General features: G+C 34.9%; 1 protein-coding gene across 1 annotated transcript; it reads left to right on the forward strand.

Annotated features, from left to right (window-relative positions):
• Positions 1-1,587: 1,587 nt before the first annotated feature.
• Positions 1,588-24,386, forward strand: LOC132286526 (uncharacterized). Its single transcript, XM_059788879.1, has 12 exons — positions 1,588-1,747; positions 2,185-3,576; positions 9,192-9,199; positions 11,302-11,477; positions 12,879-12,939; positions 13,039-13,137; positions 14,083-14,177; positions 14,461-14,574; positions 17,490-17,557; positions 20,750-20,860; positions 21,477-21,714; positions 24,110-24,386. Exons 2-12 carry the CDS (start codon positions 2,216-2,218, stop codon positions 24,218-24,220), a joined length of 2,442 nt encoding a protein of 813 aa, XP_059644862.1. The 5' UTR covers positions 1,588-1,747; positions 2,185-2,215; the 3' UTR covers positions 24,221-24,386.
• The last annotated feature ends 1,237 nt before the right edge of the window (positions 24,387-25,623 follow it).

The following is a 25,623-nucleotide window of genomic DNA, read 5'->3' on the forward strand; positions in this document are numbered from 1 at the left end:
TGTTCTGCGTCTGAGGCTTGGGTCTGTGAGGAGAACTATCGCTACATTAAAGAAAACCCTAACCTCTCTTGCTCTTTCTTTGATTGAAGAAAACCGAAGCCTCTGTCTTGCCTTTTCTCCGTCATTCCTTTTCGGTGATTAAAGAGAACCCCATAACCGATCGCTCTAAAAATCCACAAAGTGCAGAAGTTATTTATTGTTGATTTGGAGTCCTGCTTTCATCAATAGTAAGTGGATGTTCCAAAAGTCTGAAGTTCTGTAGTTGGGTGCATGTGAATTAGCCATTTTTAGTTTAATAATGCTGCCTAATGTGTTGAGCATAGTAGATGAGGTGCCTGATGTTTGCATTCACATGAGTGCAATAACATACATACGACATTTTTTAGTGATTAAATTGCTTATCTTCACTGCAGTTGAGTTTTGAGCATAATTTGCTTTGGTCTTCCTTAGTGATGGTCTTGTTTATATTTAAAATTTGTCACATGTATATGATTTTAATGCTAGTGTCTATAAATTTGGTTTATGGTGATATAATTTATATCCACTTAACTTATGTTGCATACACAATTTCGTTTTTGCGTATTTTATGGTTGACAAATTGAGCAAAAGAACCAATATGCCTTGATTTGTTGATATTACCTATGTAATATTCCTTCCTAGAGAAAAGGACTATGTTTATATCATATACTCCGTATAGTTTGCTTGTAGTAGGAGTATTAGTTTTGAAGTGGCTTGTTTTAAGGAGTAAGAAAATATAGGTTTGTCAAATAATCCACTTCTTCGTTTTTGGAAGGAAATCAGACTCTGCAGCGCTGCTTCTATTTCGAAACAATTTCTACCATCCAAATTTTGGGTTGATTCACACAACAATCGCGACTTCCGGCTTCTATTTGGAAAGAAATAAATTTCTAAAATGGCTTCATTCATATTCATGGACAGAAGAAGGCTGCTAGTGGCGGGATTTCTATTTCTATTCATATACACACGAAAATTCTGTATTAGGAAAATATATTTTTTTACCAAACATGGTCAACACTGTTCATTGATCCAAAATGGAGAAAATGGGACATTGTGGAACTGGAGGTGATCCTGGTCCTAAAAGGGACATTAGAGGGTTTGGGGGCAAGAATGAATTTTTAAAATAATTTTAGAAGGACAATAGTAATATTTTATAAATATATAATGAAAAAATAAAAAAATAGCAATGTATGTGAGCGCCCCCATGAAGGTCCGTCTCTGTTATAGACCTTTCCTTTCATTTTCCTCCATTTTTTAAAGAGTAACAAAATTCAACCATCATGCCTAATTTGTATCCCTTCAAATCTCTTCAATTTACCTTCTTTTTTTTTTTTACTTAATAATTTATACCAAACATTCCATTCCCCACCATCACTTTTATTTTTTATTCTTAAATTTATCTCAGAATAAACTGGTCCTTATGCACTAAACCGGTACTCGGTAGAATAGATGGTGGAGACCACTCAAGAAAAAGAGTGGACCCATGGACCTATTACAAAAGTGGGTCCACCTGACCTCACCGCATTTAGAACGTTGACAGGTCAGTTGTAACGTATCTCAACCCAGGTAGACACTTGTTTCCAACTTTATTAAGAGAAGTATCGTATTCACAGAATCAACTAAGAATTGTATCGAAATCTGCCCATTTTTAATGCCCAAAACCTCGTGCTCTCTTCAAACTCCAAACCCTCCTTCCCTGCTCTCTCTCCGATTCACATTGTCAGTCACTGTAAGTTCTCTCTCAATCAAATCCTAATTTTATGTGTTTTTTTATTGTGTGAATACTCTATATTTATATGTATTATATATATATAGATATATGCAAATTCTATGTATAGAATCTGTTTGCAAGATCAGAAACTGACCTAAGAATGTAAGAATTTATCAATTCAATGATAGATTATACTAATTCTGATTAACCGTTTTGGTTCGAATTTATACAAGAATGTATTGAATTGTAGATTATATTAAATCTGATTAACAGTTTTGGTTGGTATTTATATAAGAATGTATTGAATTTTAGAATATGTTAATTGTGATTAACAGTTTTGTTGGAATATATATGTATTGTGGATGGTTTCTGACCAAAATTTTTTGTTCTGGGTCTGGATATGATTGTGCTGGTGAAAATGTGCTGTAATTGGGAAAAAATTGAAACTGGTTCAGTAGTTTTAGTATCTGGAACTCTGAATAAACCATGAGTGAAACTCCCGGTAAAAGGTTGCATGAGGAGGGTGGTGGTGGCTGTGGCAGTGATGGTACTGGTCATTACTCCCCCTCGAAACATCCACGGTATGATTTGGTTCAATTCCCCTCCAATGTTGGGCCAAAGATGACTCGTTCGTCGGTTGTGAATGATTACCATACTACTACTTCCTTTGATATGGGGCAGGAAGCTCAGGTGTTGAAGATTCCTCGTGCTGATTGCCGTGATGTGGATGGAAGGTCGCCCCTGCTTTCCATGTATCGTGAGTCATCATCCCCAAAAGTTTTGCAGCCTGACCATTCCATCGCCTTGGAAAACAGGTTGGAAGTAAGAGATTCTAAAGCGACTAGTAGGGATCTCAGGGTTGAGCACTGCGACACCAAGGTAGAATCGAGGGAGTTGTACCTAGGCGCTAAAGGTGATAAAGATGTAAGAGTTGAGAGTAGTGGGGATGATAACAAAGAAGATGCTATTCCTGATCTTGAATACAAGGGTGATCCAAAGATGGAAAATGATGTTTATGGCGCAGTGAGTAGTCACCTAAAATGGAAATATTCGAAAGAACAGAAAATGGGAAAAAGGAATCCTGATGCTCGGGTTGAAATGGTGGATCCTTGGCATACTTCGTGTTCTAATTTGTCCAGTCTAGTTGAGGTTGAAAAGGATGGCTTGACCACTGAAGTGAAGGATTACGTTGCAGCGCATGAGGCTGTTGGGGAAAACAAAGTTGATTTGAAAGCTGTGGATAAATTAAAGGGGAAAGATAGGAAAAGGAAAGAGGGGAAGCACCGGGAATGGGCAGAAAGGGATCGTACGAACAACTTGCAAGTAGGTAATGGTAGTGGTGAGGGCAAAGAATCAATAAAGGATGGAGGAGAAGCTGTGAGGTTGGAGAGGGATAGAAAGGATCGTTTGAAAGATAAGGAGAAACCGAAGGAGAGGGAGAAGGATCATGCCAAGAAAGAAGGATGGAACAAAGTTGAGAAAGATGGTTCACACAATGAGAAGGAACCGGTGGATGTATCTGGCAGCACACCGGGGCAGGAAAATGCAATGTTAGAGCAGAAGAAACAGAAAGACCATGACAGCTGGAAAACTGTTAATAAGGGAGCTAGAGAGAGGAGGAAAGAAAGAAATGCTAATGTAGAAGGCGAGAGACCCGAAAATCGCGGTAGGTGCCATGAAAAAGAATCAAATGATGGATGTGTGGATGCTGAAGGAGGTATGGAGAGTGAAAAAGATGTTTCTAATTATGGAGTTCCGCAGAATAAGAGGATGCTACTGCCGAAGGGCAGTCCCCAAAAGGAAAACCTTGAGCCCCGTTTTATATCCTGTACTCAAGATAATGAAGGGTATGCCTTTCGTATTTTCTTATACTCTGGTTTAATTACAAGCTTGTGTAGTGTGATAATTTTTTCGCTTTAGTTCATGCTATTTTTCTTGAGTTACGCTCTTAAATCAAGATTATTCATCTTATTTGCCCTAATCAATTTCTAATTGCTAAACTTTCAAATAAAATAAAATAAAATAAAGCAATGTTTTATAGTTGAGTTTCTCATCTGACTAGATCTTTTACAATGTTTGTTACATGTCATAAATCCAGAGTTCTGTTATTTTCCGAAAAATAAATCCTGAATTATATTATAGTAAAGTGTGCGGAGTGAATAAGTGGTCACATAGAAATAATGCAGCCTTTTGCGTTTTTAAGACAAGCAATAATAATTACCTTCTTTAATTTGTCAGATTTAGTATTTTATCTCAATCACTTATCAGATATCACTAATTAGATTTGCTTCTGTATCGTGATTTAATAGAAATTTCTTTGACTTCTATAAGCATCATTTTTATTCTGGGAAAAGTTTCTTTCTTAAGAGTCTAGTATGTTGTAGTGTAGAAAGCATGCATGAGTGATAATGCGTTGTAGCCTACTAAGAATAAACCAAAATAAGGTGGAATACACCTAGATGCTGTGGAAAAGTCCCATCTTCTTAGAATTATCTGACAACATATTGGTCCTGGAATTTGATATCACTCAAATTTACTTATGCTCTTAGTTTTGTGCACCTATAGTTTTATTTTTCTTCTTTCATTTATGAAGTCCACAATATCACTGGAAGGAAAATAAATTTGATGTAATGGTATAATGATGTATACCAAAATGGAGGATGCGTGGTTGATATGCAACTGTTAGGTTTTTTGGGACATGAATATGTACTAAACTTTAACAGAAATAATCTCTCAATTATTCTAATATCATATTCAGAAATTCAAACATCTCTCAGACCTATGTAAGAGAAATTCCAACTTTTTGACTTTTTGTATTGGATTATTTAAATTTACCAAACATTAATATTTTTTGTTATGCATCTAGAAATATTTAGATTTCAGGCGTCTATTGGAGAAGTCAAGACTGGAACTCAATGGTGATTTTTCTGTTGGATATTGTTCTGGAATCTTGAGATTTTTAATTGTAAAGAATAGTTTATAGTAGGAGTGGCAAAATGGGTCATGACCCACCAACCCGCCCATATCCGCCCGTTTTAAAATGGATATGGGTGAACCATTTTATAACATGTGTTAGAATGGGTGGTCCATATTCAATGCATTTTTATAGAGGGTTAAATGGGTTGAATATGGGTCGTTTATTTTGACCCATGTTTCACCCATTATATAAGAGACACAGTTTCACATCTTCTATTTGACTCAAATTCATCTCTCCTTCCTCGCTTAAATTTTCTCACATGATCCAAAATTCTCTCTCTAAGATTCTCTCTGCATCATCCTCTTTCTCTCTCTAAAATTCTTTGTAGTACTATAGTATTGCTCTGCTACATCCACAACACATATACAATGTATTAGTGTGTATTATATATGCTCTGCTTTCCTACCAACAATATCCTTTACTTCTTTTGGTAATTCTTGCAACAATATCTAATGGTCCATCCCCTTCTCTCTCTCTTCATGAGCATATACATATGCAAACAGTCTTCTTTTTTGGTTTATCTACTGCAGAAATAACAGAGACATTTGTCTTGAGGGAATCATTTTATCTCTCAGCCCAATGGGTTTACAAATACGTTGACATTGACGAGAACTGTAAGTCAATTATGCAACTCAAGCAGTGGATTGTTCAATCCAAATTCTAATAGAGTACAGTGTTAATCTATTGAAACATCTCCGAGATCATGGATTCCTCATGTATGTAATACTACGGCTCGAAACAAACCTATGTTTACATCTGTATTTCAAAGTAGGAATACCCGATTTATTCATTTAATTATTTATTCTATAAAAAGCTTAATAGATGATTTCATATAATATATATATATATATATATATATATATATATATATATATATATATCATGCATGTCTAGTCATAAAATAAAGTAATATAAATTTAAAGAATTTCCAAGATAAATTGGAGGATTTACAATTATCGATAAATATTTTTGCAAGCTTTTATCCATCTAAAATAAAAAACTATAATAATGAGATTATCCAAAATAATAACATTTCTTTTTCCTAAAACGGGTTGGTGGGTCATGACGGGTTAACCCGGCCATTTTGACCCAACCCATATTTAACCAGTTACAAGCGGGTTGAATATGGGTCACAACCCATATTTGACCACCCATATTTGACTCTGACCAAACCCGACCCAACCCGCCCGTTTGCCACCCCTAGTTTATAATGTATTAGAGGAAAGAGATTTGTTTATAATTTTTTTTTTCCAGAGAAATGCTTAATGATCACTTTTTTTTTTTTAAAAAAAAAAGGGAGAAATGCTTAATGACCATACCATATATTCACATGTACAAAGAAGGTAACTAAAAGCTTTATGGTAGATGCTGAAAGCAGTTTAGGTAATTTTAATTTTCTTCATCTAATCTCAAATGTAACTTTGTAGTATGAATTGAAATAATGAATGGAAAGAACACTTAAATCTGTCAACATGTGACAGTATATATGGTCCACTTTGTTATTTATGAGAAATGCAGAAAGAAATGAAGGACGAGGGGAGTCCAAAAAGAAGTTATGTTTTACAAGTGGATTGTGTTGCAATAAATCAAACTACATCCCCTAGAGAGGTTTTTGCGTAGTGACCTAATCTGTAAGAGGTGGGTTTTCCTCAAGATCTGCCTATTTGCAAATAAACAGTGAAATCTGGTTTAAGTTTAGATTTACTTATCTCTTATGCTGAATTGACACGAGTCTTTAATTTTTCTCTGCTGAGCAAGCTGGAGATCTCTACGAAAATTTCCCTAAAAAATTGAAGAGTTTGCTTGTGCAAGGACTTGATCATATAATCACACTTCTGCTTATACTTTTAAAAACCATTGGACCGAGATGGTAACTTTGTTAAATATAAAGCTTTATATATTATTTACTTTCTTTTGATAGATGACGTAAGTTTTTTGACAGAATGCAAAGATGACACAACCCGAATACACTGGAATGCTCACCGGTCAAAAAATGTATACACTGCCTACTACTGGGAGTTTGTTGAGGGGAATATGGCTATCCTGAACATTTAAATAGACAACTTAAAAAGTGTTGGACTTGTGTCTTTTATAGTGTAGGAAATTTCGAAACAAAAGACGGAAGTCTGTATTTTATTTATTTTGGAGTGATTGAGTTAGTCTGATCCATAGACAATTGAAAACTACGAAGTGTAAAGATCAAACAAAGATGAGTTCTGATCTTGAGGTGAAAAAACTGAAATCAACTTCACAGTTACTTACCGGAAAAATAAAAAAACTTCACAGATTGATTATTTACCAAACCTTGTTTGCAATTATTTCATTGACGCCTTAGGAATGTTTGTAGAACATTTATCATGGTTTGATATAGAAGTTTTGGATTTTGAAAAATAAGCTTTTTAAGCATGTTGGACTAAGATGGATTAATCGAGCCTTCTATGGATCGGTCCCATTCCTAATAATAATAAGCCGTCTCTTATTGAAACAATAGGCAAGGGTAATTCTCAGGGGGGCCACTTTCTATTACAGGCCAGTTACCTCACTAAAATTCAAAGTTTTGATATTAAAAATAGCTACAAGACCCTACTTCTTATAGGACTTAAGTAAAATCCTATCTCTCTCTCTCTCTCTCTCTCTCTCTCTCTCTGTGTGTTTAGGGTTTGAAACACACGCATGCCTATTAAGAATAAGGGAATACAATTTATTGAGTTTAAGAATTTTTACTGCAAAGTTCTTGTGTGAGCATTCACATAGTTTTTACTTCATCATACATGTTGCATTAGATTCTTGTTCACACAGGATAAAGGCAGTGATGATGACGATGATACATATTGAGCATTGGGGATATGATGGTTTATGAATGTTGAGCTGTGATTTTGAGTTGTTACACATAATGCTCATACAAAGAAATCACATAATAGAAAGTTTGGATTGCTGTTTATGGAGGGAGATCAGCCGGCGAATGGGTCTATTGACTGGTGGAAGTCTGGATTCTAATAGATTTCTTTTCCATATTCAGTTTCCTCTGGTTACTAATTTGAGAGGTAAGTTTTATGGGATTTTTAGAAGAGTAAAGTGAAAAAAAAAAAATTAAAAATCCGCTATACAGAAAGTATGCATGGAACGTCCCTGGCATATAACCCCTTATGATTTAAGAAATGTGTGCAAATTGACCTCCTCTGTCATATGTCCATTATAAAGTGTCCATGTGTCACTTCTTACACAAAATTTAGATGAAAACCCAAAAATACCATTTTCAATAACCATTGTATACTTAAATAAGTTTTGACCTGAGCACACCACTTGTTGACCCGAAATCCATTGCCATGTGCCCATCTTTTTTCCTTCTCCCTCACAAAGATATCTCTCTGTAGTCTGAAACTCTCCCTCTTCTATCTGTGATAGATATTCTTCTTCTATCCAACCAAACGCATTTGCCACCAACATAAAAAGAAAACAATTCACTGTCACCAGTTCAATCGTTGTCATCGACCACACTTGACCGTCATCTAATAAATTTCTCCTAAACAAGTTCAATGATTTCATAATATTGTGATATGAGTTGTCTTGTACCTTTCGGAAAGAGAGGCATTATTTTCATGCCAATTATCAGCACAATGCTTGTAGGCAACAATGAAATTATGTAAAAATAAGATTCTACAAATTTTAGGTTATGAGACATGTGAAAGTGAGTGAATGGTTGTGGGAATGGAGAGAAGCACCAAAGGGATTGCAAAAATTGTGGTGGTTATCATGTTGGAAATTGGAACAACAGCCTATGATTCCCATTGTGATTCGTACAATCCCTTCCATAGGTGTTTTAAATTTCTCAATGATCTCTATTCTCTACTATTGTTTATTGCTTTCATCTTTCTGTAAAATTATCATTTTTAATCAATTTTCTAAAAAAGAAGGGCTAGAACTGACGGAAATTCAAGTTCTGTATCAAAGCTTTAATGGCGAAGCCCAAATCCCTTTAGCACCCAGTACATGTAGTCTTGGGTCATTATCTACTTTTAGCTCTTTTGAACGGGAACATCATCTCAAAAGTGCCAAGCCCATATCATTGCATCATGGCCATATCACACGGCCACCATTTACTGTTTGTGAAGTGGCATTTCTCGTGATTTGGGCTTGACACTGGGATGTAGCGGAGTAAACAGATGGCCGGTGTTTGGATGGCGGTGGTCGATGGTGACAAAGCAAGGCAGAGAAATCAATTTCTTATAATCAGTTTTATTTGAGCCAAAAGGATTATTTATTTAGGCAGGTTTGCAGTTAATTAAAACTGCTTTATTTACTTGCCTTTCGGGGAAAAAAAAACTTCATTTCTTACAGAGTATTTGACTATTATTTGTTCATCCCCAATTTGGAGAAATCAATTTCTTATATATAAATATATATTTTTTCAAATGATGAAATTCTACTATTCTTAGGTGCCTGATAGTGAAACATGTTGTGATGATCCCTTTGTTTCCTCTGCAGATCTCAAGGTAAGCTGCTCATTGAGTGGCGAGTTTTGTGTATGCTGTAATCAACAGGGACTTGTTCCTTGGTGCAGATATGCCTTTTTATGTTCTCCTTCTACAAGAATTACTTTAGTTCATAACTTCACATAGCACTTTCAATATTTTTACATTTATTGTATTTTATATGCATTATGTTACATGCTTCCATTATTATTATTATTTTTGTTTATAAATTTGTTATGGACATACTATTTTATAATGACAAAGGCAAGGTAAAATTTCTATCCTTTAAATTAGGTTTTAGTCCTGGCATGATTGGGTGGCTATATTATTGGATATATGGGCATTTCTTTATATCGTTCATCATCTTCTACGAAAGAATTTCGATAATCACCGTGAAAGTATTGAATGCTGGCTATGTATCCAAAAAAAAAGAAAAAAAAAAAAAAGGGAAACAGAAAAAAGATGAAAGAAAAGGAATGAATGAAGGCCCAGGGAAGATTGTGTGAGTATCAGCTTTGACTGAGCTGTGAAATGCATCTTTCTATCTGTCTTTGCATCTGACATCATGTAATCTGTTCCAAAGTTGATTTTGGAAATGTTGCTCAAGAAAGCCTACATCTGGATTAGTACGTGAAATATTTTGCTATTACCCTTCATCTAGGAAACATTGTTATGTGAATTATAGTCTCAAATGTCTTACTATTGCTACCTTTAGGTACTCTTCTCACTTCCTTACGTGCATTTCTATCCTCCTTGTGGTTTGTTCCACCCGAGTTGCGTTATTCCTCATTAATTATGTCATTTATTTTCCTTGTACGGGGCTAATCCAATTTAATGGCGTATCTCTAATTTTGTTTGGTTGGTGATGCCTTTGCCTTCTAGGGATGCATTTATAGTCTTCTTACTCTTTTTCCTTGTCTTTTTGGAATGCTCAGGGGTGGGTGTTGATTGACTCATTTATTTCTGATGGTATCTCGTTTTTCCCCTGATGTCCATATTGTAGCTTAGTCTTCTTTCTCTTTTTCCTTTTCTTTTTGGAATGCTCGGGGGTGGGTATTGATCGGCTCATTTATTTCTGATGGTATCTCGTTTTTCCCCTGATGTCCATATTGTAGCTACCCTCAATTTATGAAATACCCTTATACTATATGTATAATTGTTTTCACAAACTATACCTTCTTGGATGGGTATAAACTGATTATAGAACAGTTAAGATGCTCATTTCATACATCATATTGGGCATCGTTATGTTCACTTTTCCGTTTTGTTTTTCATCCAAATATAGAAATTAACAACATGATCTCTTTTCTAGGTACTCCTTTGTCATTGATCTATTTTTTTTCCTTCATTTCTGCTCCAGATTTAATTTAGGTACATTTGATGTCTCTATCATAGTTATAAAGTAAATTTTAAGAGGTACATGGATTTTCAAATGGGTTTTTATGTGGTTTGGGTGAGAACTCAATAACAAGATTTTAACTACTTAGGTAAGGTAATATAGTTCATGTTCATCTCAGGCTACACTGTAGGTCATTCTCTCATCATTTTAACCCCTCGTCTCTTTGGCCTGCTTATAGCTTTTGATGCATCAATGTGCACAATGTTGTGCATGACCATACAAGTGTAGATCATGGGCAGAGGGGAGGGGGTTTGGGGTGGGTGAAAGAAGTGGTTAACTTTTGGGCCTTGATTACAATCAAGCTCCCCAAAATATTTTCCAGTTCAGGTTTAGGAAGAATGAAATCGTGATCAGCTATCAAGTCCGTTTGACTTAGTATCAGTTGATCTAAACAAAAGTGTGGTTCTGTAGTGTCAATCATTTGATTTTATATAAGTTCCTTCAATGGTTGAAAACTTGACCAGTTGGGAAAATCTTGTCAGATATAATTGTATTTCTGCTATGGACCTAATTGCACAACCCATTAAATCTAGAGTCACGATTTGAAAATTTTAGTGCCGTCTTGTTTATGTTTTATAGAGATAAATAATGAAGGCATGTCAAGGACCTATCCTATGATGGTTATGATGGAAAAACTAGAATCAAGGCTTCACAGGTTTATATATTATATAAATTTCATCTGCATATTTAATATCTATGACAGCTTCTGGTGTTTCTGTTGTAGGTAAGTTTGAAGAGTCAACTGCTGTTTATAGAGTTGGTAAATGTATGCAAGGACTGATAAAATTGTGGAAAGAATATGAATCATCTCAGGCTGATAAAAATGGTCAAAGCTCTCAAAATGGTCCGACCCTAGAAATCCTGATACCAGCCGAGCATGTTACTGCTACTAATCGCCAAGTAAGATCGAAATTCAAAGTATATAAGCTGCTTCATGATTCAATGTAAATGAGGAAGTTTTGAATCATAGATCTGAATATATTTTTGTCAAGATTTTGAAGTTAAAAGCTGGTTTCACTTTTATTTTTTCTTCATTTGTTTCTTTTCTTTTTCAAATTGTTGGAAATGGTGTCTCAAAATCCTTGTTTAATTAGGTTTCTATTTTAGAGTTCTATTTTATTAGGTAATATCTTGTTGGGCAAGTCTCGGCTTCAAGGAATTGCAATCCTTGCCCAACAAGAATTGTGTTTGGAACCCTATAAATAGATACCCAAGTTATAGGTTGTGACTTGTGAGATTGAGAGAGATGTAGTCTCATGAGGGAATTGATGGGTAAATGTAGTTTATGGGGTAATAGAGTAGGAAAACACCGGTGGCACTGGTAGCAAGGAGACAAAACTCGTGGAGTGGTACACGGTGAAAAGGCATGTACACGGTGTTGGTACTCTAATGTTGTAATATCTCTATGGAATCATATGGAATCTCTTTTCATCCGTGGATGTAGGCTGGTTTTGGCTGAACTGCGTTATATCTTGTGTTTGTGTGTGATTGCTTTGTTGGCTTGCATTGGATCTTTGTTAGTCTTGCGCATCTGCTGCCCCAACACAAATAATGACTATAATATATATATTTTTATATCAGTTGCCTCCTTTCTATTTATATGTATGTTTGATTACTATGTTCACAAGCACAGGTATTCTTTAATAGAGTTTCTGATTATATGTAATTATAAAGTTACTGGATATTATTTCAACAGAAAAAAAGTCAGTGTCTTTGCCCAGATTTATTTGAAATTCTTGTAATCACTAAGATCCTCGCATGACATCTGAGTTCCTGAACGACTAAATTTCTGGTTTGAATACATTGATGCCTATGCTGGTACAACATAATTTAGATGCTTTTGTTTCTTTCTCTTGAATCTCTTAAAGAGCTACTCCTATAATTTTCTTTGGTTGTGCTGAGGAGAGCCTGCCCTGTTGTCTCTTGGTTCAATATTTGTCTTACGAAAGGAGGTAAAAAGATAGATCAATAATTTTAAGTTTCCGCAAGTCGTGTACTGCAGTTATGATATGGTAGTTGATACACCACTTGGTTGCCCTACTGTTTGTTCCCTATACGAAAATGAAAAAGGAGGATCATAACTGAAGATCTTTAAGTATCAAGCACTACTTTGCCTTTAATTGGAAGAATCTCTTAAATTATTTATGTATGATTTGTGTCAATCCCACTTATCAAAAAAGACTTAATCAAAATAAATAATTAAACTAGAAAAACAAGAAGAAAAAAAAGGTTTCATTCCCTTCTTATTTCTTGAACCATGCTATACCCCCATGTTGAGTTCTTTAATTGCTTTATCTGCAGGTTAGAAGTGGCCAGCTATGGGGAACAGATACATACACTGATGATTCGGACCTTGTTGCTGGTATGTCCTATCATGATTAAGAGTTTAGAGTTTGTGTTGATTCCATGATTTAATGATTTTAGTAGTATAACTTCACTGGTATGCATTCCCGTCTTCCAGTTCTGATGCACACAGGTTTCTATCACCCAAGTGCTTCTCCTCCTCCACCAGCTATCCAGGAGTTACGTGCTACTATTAGAGTTCTACCTCCACAAGATTGTTAGTCCATATAAAACTGAATCTTCTTCTATTTTTCCTTTTCCATTTTTAACTTCTGTTAATGTCACGTGTTCCATTAGAGACTTTAACTATATTTTGTGCAAATAAACTACACATGCATTAATTATTAAGGGAATGCACTTGGTATATTTGGGTTGCACACCAATGTTCTGTCTAGATATTGAAAATAGGTAAAGTAGGCTTACATGTTTAATTTAAGAGTTGGCTGTATCGTATGACTTTGATTCTAAACTTTGATGTCCTTGATGGTTCAGTTAATTCTTCATACTTTCTGAATTTTCAGATTTAAGACCCAGAACACTTATTAAATTGTATTCATTTTTAAACTAGTTCATAGTAAACTTTGGTCACAGCCTTAGTGGAGGGAATTTGAAATTTGGGGCGAGAGCATGGTTCATATATGAATATATACACACATGCACGCGCGTGCGTATCGTGTTTAAAAACTGATGCATCGACAGTATATCATGGAGTCATGGACCTTTGCTTCTGTTTTCTTTCTTTTTTTCAGTCAATGGATTGTCAAATAGATTCCAATAATATTTTAAAAAGTATGTTTCTTGTATCAACACTATCTAACTGTCAATGGTAATGTATCTTTTATTTATTTATTTTTTCAAATGCTGCAAGTACTGCTTATTTGATTGACATATTTTCTCTGTTATTTTTTACTCCTTTTACCTGCTCCTTGGATAAAATCTGTATTGACGAAGATCCCCCACCACCTCCAAACATTTTTAATGAAAGCATTAAACATGGTTAATGACCAGTTAGATTTTGTATAGTGTGGCTGAATTTTATGGGCGTTCATATGATAGTGGGTTACTTCTAAGTAAGTTAGGTTTCACATTTTCTTCTTATTTCATCGAGGTTTATCTTGTTCTATGATATATTCCATTTGTGTATGACTGGTATTTGTTCTAGGCTATATTTCTACAATTAGAAACAATGTTCGTTCCCGTGCCTGGGGTGCTGCCGTTGGTTGCAGTTATCGTGTTGAACGGTGTTGCATTGTCAAGGTGATGATTGCCTCTAGTAGTATATTCCTTTTCCTCTCCATATTTGGTTTCAGGAGTTGATTTTGGGTATCACTTTTGCCTCCCGATTATATCCCGAAATGGTTATGTCAATATGTGATTGCATATTCGTGGCTTCTTCTGACAGTTTTCTTTATTTCAATCTTTATCTGCACTCTTGGAGTGCCTCATATGATTGTCTTTTTTTTAGCTGGCCATTTATGTTTCTGTTGTCGTTTAGTGACTCTGCTTTCCTTTCTTTTTTTTTCCCTCCCTTTTTCCCCAGAAAGGAGGCGAGACCAGGGATCTTGAACCTTGTCTGATAAATACATCAAGCATAAAGCCTACTCTCGCTCCAGCTGCTGTAGAGCCCAAGATAATTACGAGGGCTGCAGCTTTGGTATTACCTTACTGATGTTGTTGAACTCATGTTCTGCTTTGCACATTCATGTATTTGTGAATTATGTTAGTAAATTTTCTATCCTTGCTTGTTTCTTTCTTCTTTTTTTTTTGTTCACTTTTTTCGAGTACTTAGAGTTGGTTTACTTATTTTTTAATGGTCCATGAAAAATGAGTTATATCCAATTTGGGGGTTCTTGGTTAGTGTGTAGTTCATTAAGACTACCTAAGTTAGTATTGGATCTTACAAAAACCCAATATCTTCATTTTTATGTTGGTTATATCTCTTCTTCTTGAAAAAGTTAGGAATCATTAGAGATAAGGCTTTCCTTCTTAAAAGTTTGATTTCAAATGAAGATATTTGTGTACGCAGTTTATGCTGTCTAAGTAGAGGTTTAATGTTTGTTCAGTCAATGCAGTTTCCATATTCAATTGCTCTACTCATAGTAATGTGCGTATAGTACGTTCAGCAGGTGTTTTATTTCTTTCTTTCAATTTTTCAATCATTGCAAAATTATCATATATCAGCCAATCATGTTAAAAATTAGTTAAACAAAACAAACAGAACTTTTCAACTTGTGATGCCTAGAAGGACAAAGGAAGTTGTCTTCGCACTGATACTTGATAAAAAAAAAAAGGAAAAAATTGAGGTTGCATGTGGTGGTGTGATCTGTGTTGCAACACATGTTGGTATTAGTGCATTTTCTGAGTTGAGGAACATCCTTTGGTTTCTTAAAAGTCAAATGAATATCAATCAAGGTACTTTCTGCGGATAAGGACCGTAGCAGTATTATATATGCATTTTGATATTTAAATATAATAAGATAAATTGTAGATTTATTCCCATGGGCCACTCAAATCATATTGATGCAGAGATGACTGACGTACTTGAAAATTTTGAATTTATAGATTTCAGCACTTCTACATTCCAGATTGAATGTTGAGGTTTGAACACAATCCTAGTAGTGCAGTAAACACTAGATTATGTTGTTGGGTATTATGCTCTATTGGTAAATTCGTGTACACTGTGCGTCTGATAAGTCTACGTACGTACTTTAGCAGAATGAATGGTGTCACATTCAGCTAACGTCTCGTACAGTGATTAAAAAGTGGCTCAAAGGTTTGTGCGTCTGATAAGCCTACGTATGTACTTTAGCAGTATGAATGGTGTCACATTCAGCTAACGTCTCGTACAGTGATTAAAAAGTGGCTCAAAGGTTTGTCACCCTAGTTTATTTACAAGCCTGAACCTTCCAACCTTTATCATGTGTTTCGAGGAAAAAGTTCCAAACTTCTCTCTTACAACAAGATAGAAGACAAAGAGAAAGATTAATAATTATTAAGATTTTATTAGTTTTTTTTTTTTTTTTTTTACCTGGCAAATGAAACTTTTATTAGATAAAATGGTGTTAAATATAGTCAGTGCTAGTGCACCAGGAGCAGCATTAGACAAAAATGTGAAAAGGATATTTTGGAAAACTGCTAGATGTAATATTACAAATTCTACCAAGTCATGATAGCATATATATATATATAGGACGTGACTTCAATGGTCAAGTAGGAGTTGAGCGAACAAGATATGCATGACTTAATGGGAGACATGGTTTCGGAAAGAAACAAAGAAAGAAAGCACTCTCAGATTTATTGTCGTTGCTTATGCACCACAAGGAGCATTAGAAAACAAATACAAAAAAGGATATTTTGGAAATTGCTAGATGAAATAATACAAATTATACCAAGTCATGATAGCATATATATAGGATGTGACTTCAATGGTCATGTAGGAGTCGAGATATGCATGACCTAATGGAGGACATGGTTTTTGGAAAGAAAGCACTCTTAGAATTTGCAAGTTTATAAGATTTAGCTATAGCAAATACATTTTTAAAGAAAGAACATTCAATGATGTTTAAGAGTGACATAAATAAAACACAAATTGAATATTGTTTATATAGAATAAGAGAATGGGACACATGTAAAGATTGTAAGGTAATCCACGGGAAAAGTTTAACGAACCAATACCAGATACTAGTACAAGACTTGTTGATTAAGTAATTTATGTATAGGAATACAATAAAAGAACATTAGAACATAAAGTGGGCAGAATTGAAGAGTAATAAAGGGATGATATTTATGGACAAAATATTACTGGCAAAACAATAGAATTGGAATTACAATATAACTAGTGTAAAAAAAAAGAAAAAAGACGGCTGAATATATTAGAAATGTGAAGAAGGAAACCTTAGGAGAGACTAAAGGGTAAAAAATTATCAAAAATAGAAACATGATGAAAGAATGATTAATACAAAAAAAAGTAAAAAATCAAAGAATGAGTTTCAGAGAAGGACTGTCGAAGTTAAATTGATGATAAATAAAGTTAAACAAGATGAATTAAATAAATTGGATGACAAATTAGGGACAAAAGAGGGTGAAAATTTTATTTACAAGTTAGCAAAAATTAGAGAGAGGTTGAGTAGATACATGGATCATGTTAGATGCATTTAGGACATAGATCAAATGATATTAGTTAAAGAAAATGGCACATCAGATTTGTGAAGAATATCTTAGTTTTGCGATCCATGGTATTGCCATCTAAGGATATGTTAAGTTATATAAAGAATGTGATAATATGGTATGGCAGCAGGTGCTGTTAAAATTTGGCATTGTGTTCCTAATTTTTAGACATGATATGGTAATAAATAATGTAATAATAATGTGAACAATTATTTCTGAAAATTTCTCTTTTTTACTTTTATATGGTTATACACAGTGCTACAATTGATAATGCTTGTAAGCTTTGCTTTACAAGTCTAATGTTTGTAAGCTTTTGACCATGCGGTTTCTTTCAATTGTGTTCATGCGTTTAACTTGTTCTACAAACATTGTTCAGCTTACCTGTTGGCTTTTGTTCTTTAGAATGCATTACGGAAACAAAGATTTGTACGTGAAGTGACAGTACAGTACAATCTATGCAATGAGCCTTGGTATACTTTCAATCCTTTCTGTACTAAATTTTCTTCATTGCTTTCTAAAAAGATGTGATGTCTCTAGGTGTTATTTTCATTTAAATGAGTTGAAAACCATTGCTCTTGTTTTTCAAGCAAGTGTTGGAAAGCATAGAGACATTTACCTGAGCATATATCTGGCTGTGAAATTTAAATATGTCTATCACAAGTTCACAGACAGTCCACACGAATCTGGTATGGTTGCCCGTGATCTGTTTTAGATATGGCCATAGCCTTTGGATTTAAAATGGTGAGAATGCACAAGGTGTGGAATGATCAGTATCGTATGACAACTTACTGATATGCCTTACTCATAGGAAATATGCTGCAGCATATTCAATGTCAAAATGTGTTGATGCCATAATACCTTATTAAGCACGAAGTATACAGACACAAATGGGGGCAACACGATATGGACACAGCGATATGAAAAATCTCAAAAAAAAAAAAAAAGAAGAAGAAAAAGAAAAGAAATAAAGGGACTAGGACAAGTCAGGGATTTGACAATAAAATAATAACATAATATAATATTATATACAAAAGATTGATTTTTGTTCATTTTATCCACATTATAATGAATCCACTAATTTTTTTTTCCCTGAATCCTGAATGGGATGAATCCACTAATTTGGAGCTTAGAACCGGATGAATGTTGTTCTGTTTTCTAAAACTTTATATTATTTTTATATTTATCCATAATATGTTATAAAATTGCAATGGAAACCCCAAATTTTTTTATAAAAAAAAAAAAAAAAAAAAATGGCCGTGTCCCGAAAGTTTCCGAAACTTGTCTTGTTCCTGCTGTGTCCACGTGGTTTCCATTCCGTATCCAACCATGCCCAACCAGGAAAAAATTTAAACTCTAGGACACTTCGACGCTACACCCCTAGACTACAGCAGGGTAGTGGTATGAAATGTAGTGAGAAATTTTGCAACAATTTGCTCAAAGGTTGACTCCAAGATGAATACCTTTCTGGCTATATTTTCAGTGGCAGGTCTCTTGTTGTTCCTGGTTGTAAGAGCAGTCAACCAAATCATCCATTCCTTCAAATCTGAGGTCATTTAGAGTGTCTAATACAATCAGCCACATTATTTAGGACTCCATTTAAACCACCTTTAGCACTGGTCCTTTCATGCATATAATGCATATATCTAATTAAATTGAAGTCTCCAAGGAAAATCCGAGGTTCTTTTCCTTTATAAGAGCAATGCTGGATCAGATTGCTTAAAGACCTCCTTTCCGTCTACTTGTAGAACCACAAAAAGCAAGGAAAAAAAGTAAGTGTTGTTCTCCATCATAGTGATCTTGCAATGAATAGCTTGATCCATTTTATGTAATATCCGGACCTCCAAAACATCAGAGTTCCACCCAACCCAAATCTTCCCCAAATGGAAGGAAGCATAATTATCAAAAAAGTTACAATCTTTGGCCATAGAGCTTCTAAATATATCCTTATTTGGAGCTTTAGCTCTAGTTTTACAAGGCCAAGTAGACTAATATGATCACTTAACTGCGAATTGATAACTTTAGATTGCTTTGAGTGGTGATTTAAACCCCTAATATTCGAAGCTGCAATAAATGTTAATTTGTTTCAATTGTGTAATTTATGATCTCAGAGAATCTCTTAGAAATTTGGGTCCAGATAAGATATTGAATGATTTAATTTTAATTGATATCATTCCAATTTAAGTTTATATTTGACACTTTTTGATGGTGTTATGTAGTTCTTTACTGCAAAATTTCTGGTTATCATACAATCTGAAAATAATAACTTCTGGAGGAAAATTTGTTACCCCAGTTATTTGGTGTGATTTTATCACGTGTATTCCTTTCAGATCCATAAGTCGGTCTCACTTTTTATGAACAAATATTTTTACTTTTTTTAATAAAAAAATGAAAATGAAAGTAAAGATGAAAAATTCAAAATAGCTCTAAAATTTTGAAGAACGTGAGAGTGTCAAACACATAAAAACCATAGTTTATCTAGCAATATGCTTAATTATGGTGCTTCTGAGTGAATTAATATGTACATATATTCACAATTCGGAACATCTCTCTCTATCTCTATATATATGTTACAAGGACACTTCAAATGCGTGATGTACCCGTGTCGGACAAGCGACACTCCGATATATATGGGATTTGTGTTTGAAACATATCATTTAAATATTTCAAGTTTATTATATAGTTGTAAGTAAAATCTTCTATTATGCTCCTTTAAATGCATTATTGTTTTAAAATGAGTGAGAAAATTATTTTACTTTAGAAAAATGAATGAAATATATTAAATAATATGAATATTTAGTTGTGTTTCCATGTCCTTGTGTTTGGAGATTTGATAAGTCTGTTGTTTTGACATCTGTATTCGAAAAATGTACCAGAGTCCATGTAACAAGTAGTCTAGGCTCTCTAAAGTTGCTCAGTGCTTTTTCCTTATCTTTTTCTTGATATTGTTTTGATAAATTATATGTATATTAATATATGTATATATATAAAAACATGCATCTTTCCTTGAGTATTACCTTTCTTATCCTCATCCGTGCATGGAAACAATGTATCTTATTATAACTCTACAAATATCTATAGGAACAATCAACTGAGGTTCTAAGTTGGGACATTACGTACTTCTTGTCAACACCACACTCTAAGACTTTTGATGCCTCCTCCAGCTGTGGGGAATCCTGGGCGTGCCACATATATAAATTTCAGTGGCTGATACATACTAAAATCGATTACTTTCCATGCATAATGGAATTTGTCGCTATATAGATTTTAACTTTGGCTAATTCTTTCGCATAAAAAAATCTTTGTATTAAAAGATATACTTATTTTGGTCAAAATTTATATTAATTTTGCTGAAAGTTCCATATAGTTCTACTCAGCACTCACTTTAGATGCATTACAAAGAAAAGTAAAGAAAAGAAAAGGTTCACCGCAGGTACTTGGAGGGGAAGACTGGAGACATACCTAACCTTCAATATTATTTTTCACAGCTTTCATAGGTGCATTTTTTTAAAAAAAAAGAGGAAAAAGTAAATAAAGAAAGAAAGAAAACAAAAAAGGAAAAAAAATGATGCTTTGTCTCTTATCACAGGTTTCTTGAGTTAAGTATTTATTTATTTTTCTCTGTTCATCATCTGTGCTTGTATTTATTTTATTTTATTTTGCAGGATCAAATACAATATAAATATTGTTGCTGACAAGGGCTTGAAGATGCCCCTTTATACATCTGCACGGCTGAAGAAGGGAGAAGTTCTATATTTGGAAACCTACTCTCGCAGGTATTCACTAAGATTGACATGAATGTCTGACCATGAGAGGTGCTATCTGGGATTTTATACTGTATCTTTTTGAAACAACTGGTTTTTTATAAAGAAGCACCAAAAAAAAAAAAATGTCTTTATTTATATATATATATATAATCCATTTGTGAAGATAAAGTGATTTAGTGCCAGAACTTATTTTAATTTCAAGAAAAACAAACTTGTAGTATGCCAATAGTTTAGTTGGTTTTGTTAGGACATCATATCAAAAGATTCAAATCATGGGTTAAGTCTTTCTGGGAGCTTGAGCACCCTCGTCACTCATTCAAGTTGTAATTGTTATAGTAGTAATATAGATTTCCAAGTCCATTTCATCTTTAGTTTGTTGCTGCGTTCAGCTCATTTTTTTTCTGTTCAAAGGAAATTACTTTTTGCTTTATTCTGATTTTATTTTTACACCTCCTGATTGCCCAAATAATGGAGCTGATGAGGCAAAGTTGCAATTGAGATTGGCTGTCCTCTATATTTCTTGAAATTTTGGTATTGGAAGTTTGAACTTCTGAAATTGAAAAATGCATGTGTCCAACTTCTATGTCTTGTTCTTATGTCCACTGATTTTGTAAGTTATCGTCAGGTATGAACTCTGCTTTACTGGGGATAAGATGGTCAAGGCTTCAACTGTGTCTCAAGCACATGAAACAGTGACAGAGAAATCTCCAACTCACAACCTTCTTTCTAGAAATGGTGAAAAAAGTGCACTGGACTGTGAGAGCATTATGATAGATTTATTTCGATGGTCTCGTTGTAAGAAGCCTCTTCCCCGAGAAGTCATGTATGCAATTGGCGTCCCACTACCCCTTGAACATCTGGAGGTAAATTATCTGTCCTTCATTGTGAGACCCTGCATGCTTTTTCCATCCTTTTCCTATACCCTTGTCCCTGTGCCCCAGGCCTCCACCCCTTTTTGATAAAGACAAGAATACCATACAAGTAGTTGAATGCATGAATTTCCGTATGTACTTGCATGAACTCATTGATTACTAAAAAGGTACAGTTTTTAATCTCTTTCTTTTTTTGTCTTTTTAATTTTTTACAGAAATTCTCATCGTTGAGATTTCTTTTTTTCTTTTTTACAATTTGCATGTAAAGGAAAGAGTTTAATCTTGCAATTATGGTATTGAGCATAGATGATGCTCTCATTTGCTTCCCTTTGTGTTGCTCCCGTCCAGGGTTTGGTTGCTTATAAGAGTTAGGGTTGTTAGATGGTGCTCTCTGTTGTTTAGGCGAGTACATTGGTATATGTGTACATATATCTTTCAATAATGATATGCTAAATTATTTCCAATGAAGTTATCGGTTTTTCCTCTGTCCAACATCTGTCTGTCTCAGGCCAATCTAATTGTCTGGGCCTGCCTCTAGCTAATTGTTGTACATCAAATAGGAATTTATGCGTTTGTCTTGATTCTTTGGCCACTTGAAATTTTTTGTTTTGTTGGGATTTTGGAATTATAAGTTTGGAGTAACCTTTGGGTTGCAGTGGAGGTTACTTAGCTGTTTAGGTGGTCTTTGTTAGTGATCTTGTGACATGTAGCAGATATAAGTCATGTTTGGAAGTTGACATCCAGATATTGTAACAACCCTAACCCTACCCAGACATAATATTGTCTGCTTTTGGCTCCCCCGGACTAGCGACTTCCCAGGAGGTCACTCACCTTGGTACTACTCTAGAGTAAGCACGCTTAACTTTGGAGTTCTGATTGGTTCACGGCTTTAAAACGCGTTGTGGGATCATGACACCCTGTAGCCTGTCAGTGTGGTAGCTCATCCGGTGTCTTGCACCCGGCCACAGAGGTCGTCACAGATATTTCTCCAAAAGAAAAAGAAAAAGGTTTTGTATATATCTACTGGTATGCATCTGATTTTCATTATTATAGTTGTCTGCCAAAAGAAAAGGATTTGTATTAACAAGGAAAGAAGTGATATAGAATAAAGCCATGTTTGGACTTTGACAGCCAGATATATCTCCAAAGAACAGGATTAGGATAGAAGAGGAAATTGTATTAATGGTATATGAGAATTTCCACTGATGTTTAGAACAATGATTAGATTACAGATCTGATATGATGCATGTCTCTATTCTTAATGCTCCCAGTGTGTGAGCCACCTTGTTGGCCTCCTTATTCACAAAGGAAAAGGAGCAGACATCAAACTTGGAAGACAGATTCCTGATGTCAGCCAGCGAAGGTTTAATCACTACTTGGTTGTATTATTTTTCCAGAATAGTGGATATTTTTTCGCCTTGAGACAGCATAGTCTCCGTGCGCTGAGGTTTTCACGTTTAAAATTTGATGTCTCTGTTCTTTACTTTTACGGCAAGTGCTTGGGTCACTAAGGGCCCATTTGGCAACCACAGTTGCTTTGTGTTTTTGCTTTGACCCGAAGCAGAAGCAGTGTTTCTGCTTTGGAGTGTGTTCAATACTATTCCAAGACATGTTGGTAATGTATTTGTTGCAAGATTTTTGGAAGCAAAACATGAAAACATGTTTGGTAAAAAACGTGTTGCAAGTTTGAAAAATTAAATGGATAGTTAAAAAGGTGTGTGTGTTTTTTTTTTTTTTTTTTGTGTGTGTGAACAGTGATTTTGCTATAATGCGGAAGCACCAATTAGCGCTTCAGTACTATTCAAATTGCGGCCAACGTTACCAAACATGCTTTGTGCTTTTGCTTCCCTACAGTGTCCGAAACAAAAATCACGAAGCAGAAGTGGTTGCCAACACAGGTCCTAAGAATTCAATCAATATTTGAAATCAAGCAAATGACCGAAATAGACTTATTCAGCCCCTCTAGGTCAACCTAACCAGAGAATCAAACTAGTTTAAAACCATCCTCCACGGTTGTGCCACTCTCCGTGTCAGTATTCAATGGTTAGCTTGGTCCCGTCTGTTCACTATCTATTCTGGTTGAGATCATTTTGTTTGAAAATGGTCCTTGTAACTGAATAATGTGTAGTATCTATTAATTCAATTGGATGAACGCATTTTTTGCTGGAAATACAATTTAATGGGACCAACTATTGACATTTCACAAGGCTGGGGTTGAACTACTATTTAGTGTAAAGAAGCTTACAAAGATTCTTCTTGAATGATAACATATGACTACTTTATTATTGTTCTGTAGAACAAATGACTCAATAATAGATCCTTATCTTTATAAAATAGGTTGTTCCCCTTGCTGATTATATTGACCTTGTTTATTCTGGTTGAACAGGTATTAGAGGAGAATGTTGGTTGGGAGGACATCCTGTGGTCACAAACTGGTGTTTGTATAGCTGGAAAAGAATATCCTGTCACTCGGGTGCACTTCTTTTCTCCAAATTAGGCGGTCCCTTTGGTTTGTCTCTGCAGTGACCTTTAAGGCGGCTGCCTGAAGCGAGCAATCTGTTAGTGACGACATGCTTTATATATTTGTTCCATAAAAGTTATTTGGTGTTAACTTGTTACTTTTATAAGACATTATAGCAGTTTGGACCTTTTCTTTTTTCTTCTTTCCTCCCTGTTCTGTAAAATGCCTGCTGGTGAGCGTTTCTTCACCTTATCGCTCATCTTCTCTTACTGGTAATCGGATCCTCACTAGTTTGTATGCAGGCATGTGAGTGAAGATGATTTCATTTGCGGTCCTCAAAGCAGGAGCTTACTGTTACCAACTTTTCTATTACTATTTCCCTCATCTGGTTGCTCTAGTGTCTATACATTATATTCTACATCACCTACATATAGAAAATAATCTGGGTCACTTGACCTTGAAACAGAAGGGAAAAAATGGATGAAGTTATCATGGGGTTGAGAGTATCCCCTCTGCTGTTGGATCGATATGTCATCCTGATGGTGCTGAAGAAATAGATAATATGAAAATGAAACAATAAACATAATAGGCTTGTGTCTTCCCTTGTGATGGTATGGTTGCAAATGGTAGAATTCAGCTCAACAAAGTATAGTGATGGTCCTTCCATTCTCTGTAGGATATTTTCAAGTGTCTGGTGCTCTTTAGCCTCATATGAGAAAATTTTGAAGACTCCACCACAATCAGAAGGCTGAAGAAAACTTGGAATCTTTCAGAGCCTATTTTCATTTGATTTGATGTGCTTTTTGTTGGTTTTGTTTACAGTGATGTAGGAGTGGTTCTTGAGTAGGGCTGTTCTTAGAGTAGCATATCAGTGATGTAGGAGTGGTTCTTGAGTAGGGCTGTTCTTAGAGTAGCATGCTTCAAAACGGCACTGTTTTGGTGTACGAGAGGCACATAATCTCCTTCCTGCACGGGAGGAGATCAGGTCTCTTAACATTTACTCTGCTTTCGGCACAGGAATTACTGTTGTGACCAAAAAGTATATCATGGTGAGCAAGAATAGGAACTCTTATGATACTCTCAGCTGATTTCAATCACTTCCAACTTGCTTATTCTAAAGTCAAATTCCTCGATCAATTCAAACCTGGCTTGAACCTCAATTCAGACTCTTGCATAATTTTATTTCCTCTTCAGTCAAATAGATGCCCTATAACGCCTGCAAGGAAGTGATTTTATGAAACATCCTAGCTCTTGTTGATGAAGTACCTTACGGGGCAAGAATTCCATTTGGAGGCTAGAAATATGGCAACATTGGCGGAGGTTGGAGGCTGGAGATAGTTCCAAGTCCAGGGGAAATGATATTGGATATGATTTTAGCAAATAATTACATATGTCCAAATAAGGAGTTAATTTTGCAGATACAATATTCAAATCTGGGA

Source organism: Cornus florida, unplaced genomic scaffold (genome assembly GCF_030987335.1).
Source record: "Cornus florida cultivar Cherokee Brave unplaced genomic scaffold, ASM3098733v1 CherokeeBrave_3.0.0_Hap2_Chr11, whole genome shotgun sequence".
Classification (NCBI taxonomy): Eukaryota; Viridiplantae; Streptophyta; class Magnoliopsida; order Cornales; family Cornaceae; genus Cornus; species Cornus florida.

Excerpts from the sequence above, each read along its gene's own strand:
- LOC132286526 (XM_059788879.1), top strand. The coding sequence starts at position 2,216 with ATGAGTGAAACTCCCGGTAAAAGGTTGCATGAGGAGGGTGGTGGTGGC. Across the intron at positions 12,940-13,038 it reads TGATTCGGACCTTGTTGCTG|TTCTGATGCACACAGGTTTC; the intron begins GTATGTCCTATC and ends CCCGTCTTCCAG. Across the intron at positions 14,178-14,460 it reads AACGGTGTTGCATTGTCAAG|AAAGGAGGCGAGACCAGGGA; the intron begins GTGATGATTGCC and ends CTTTTTCCCCAG.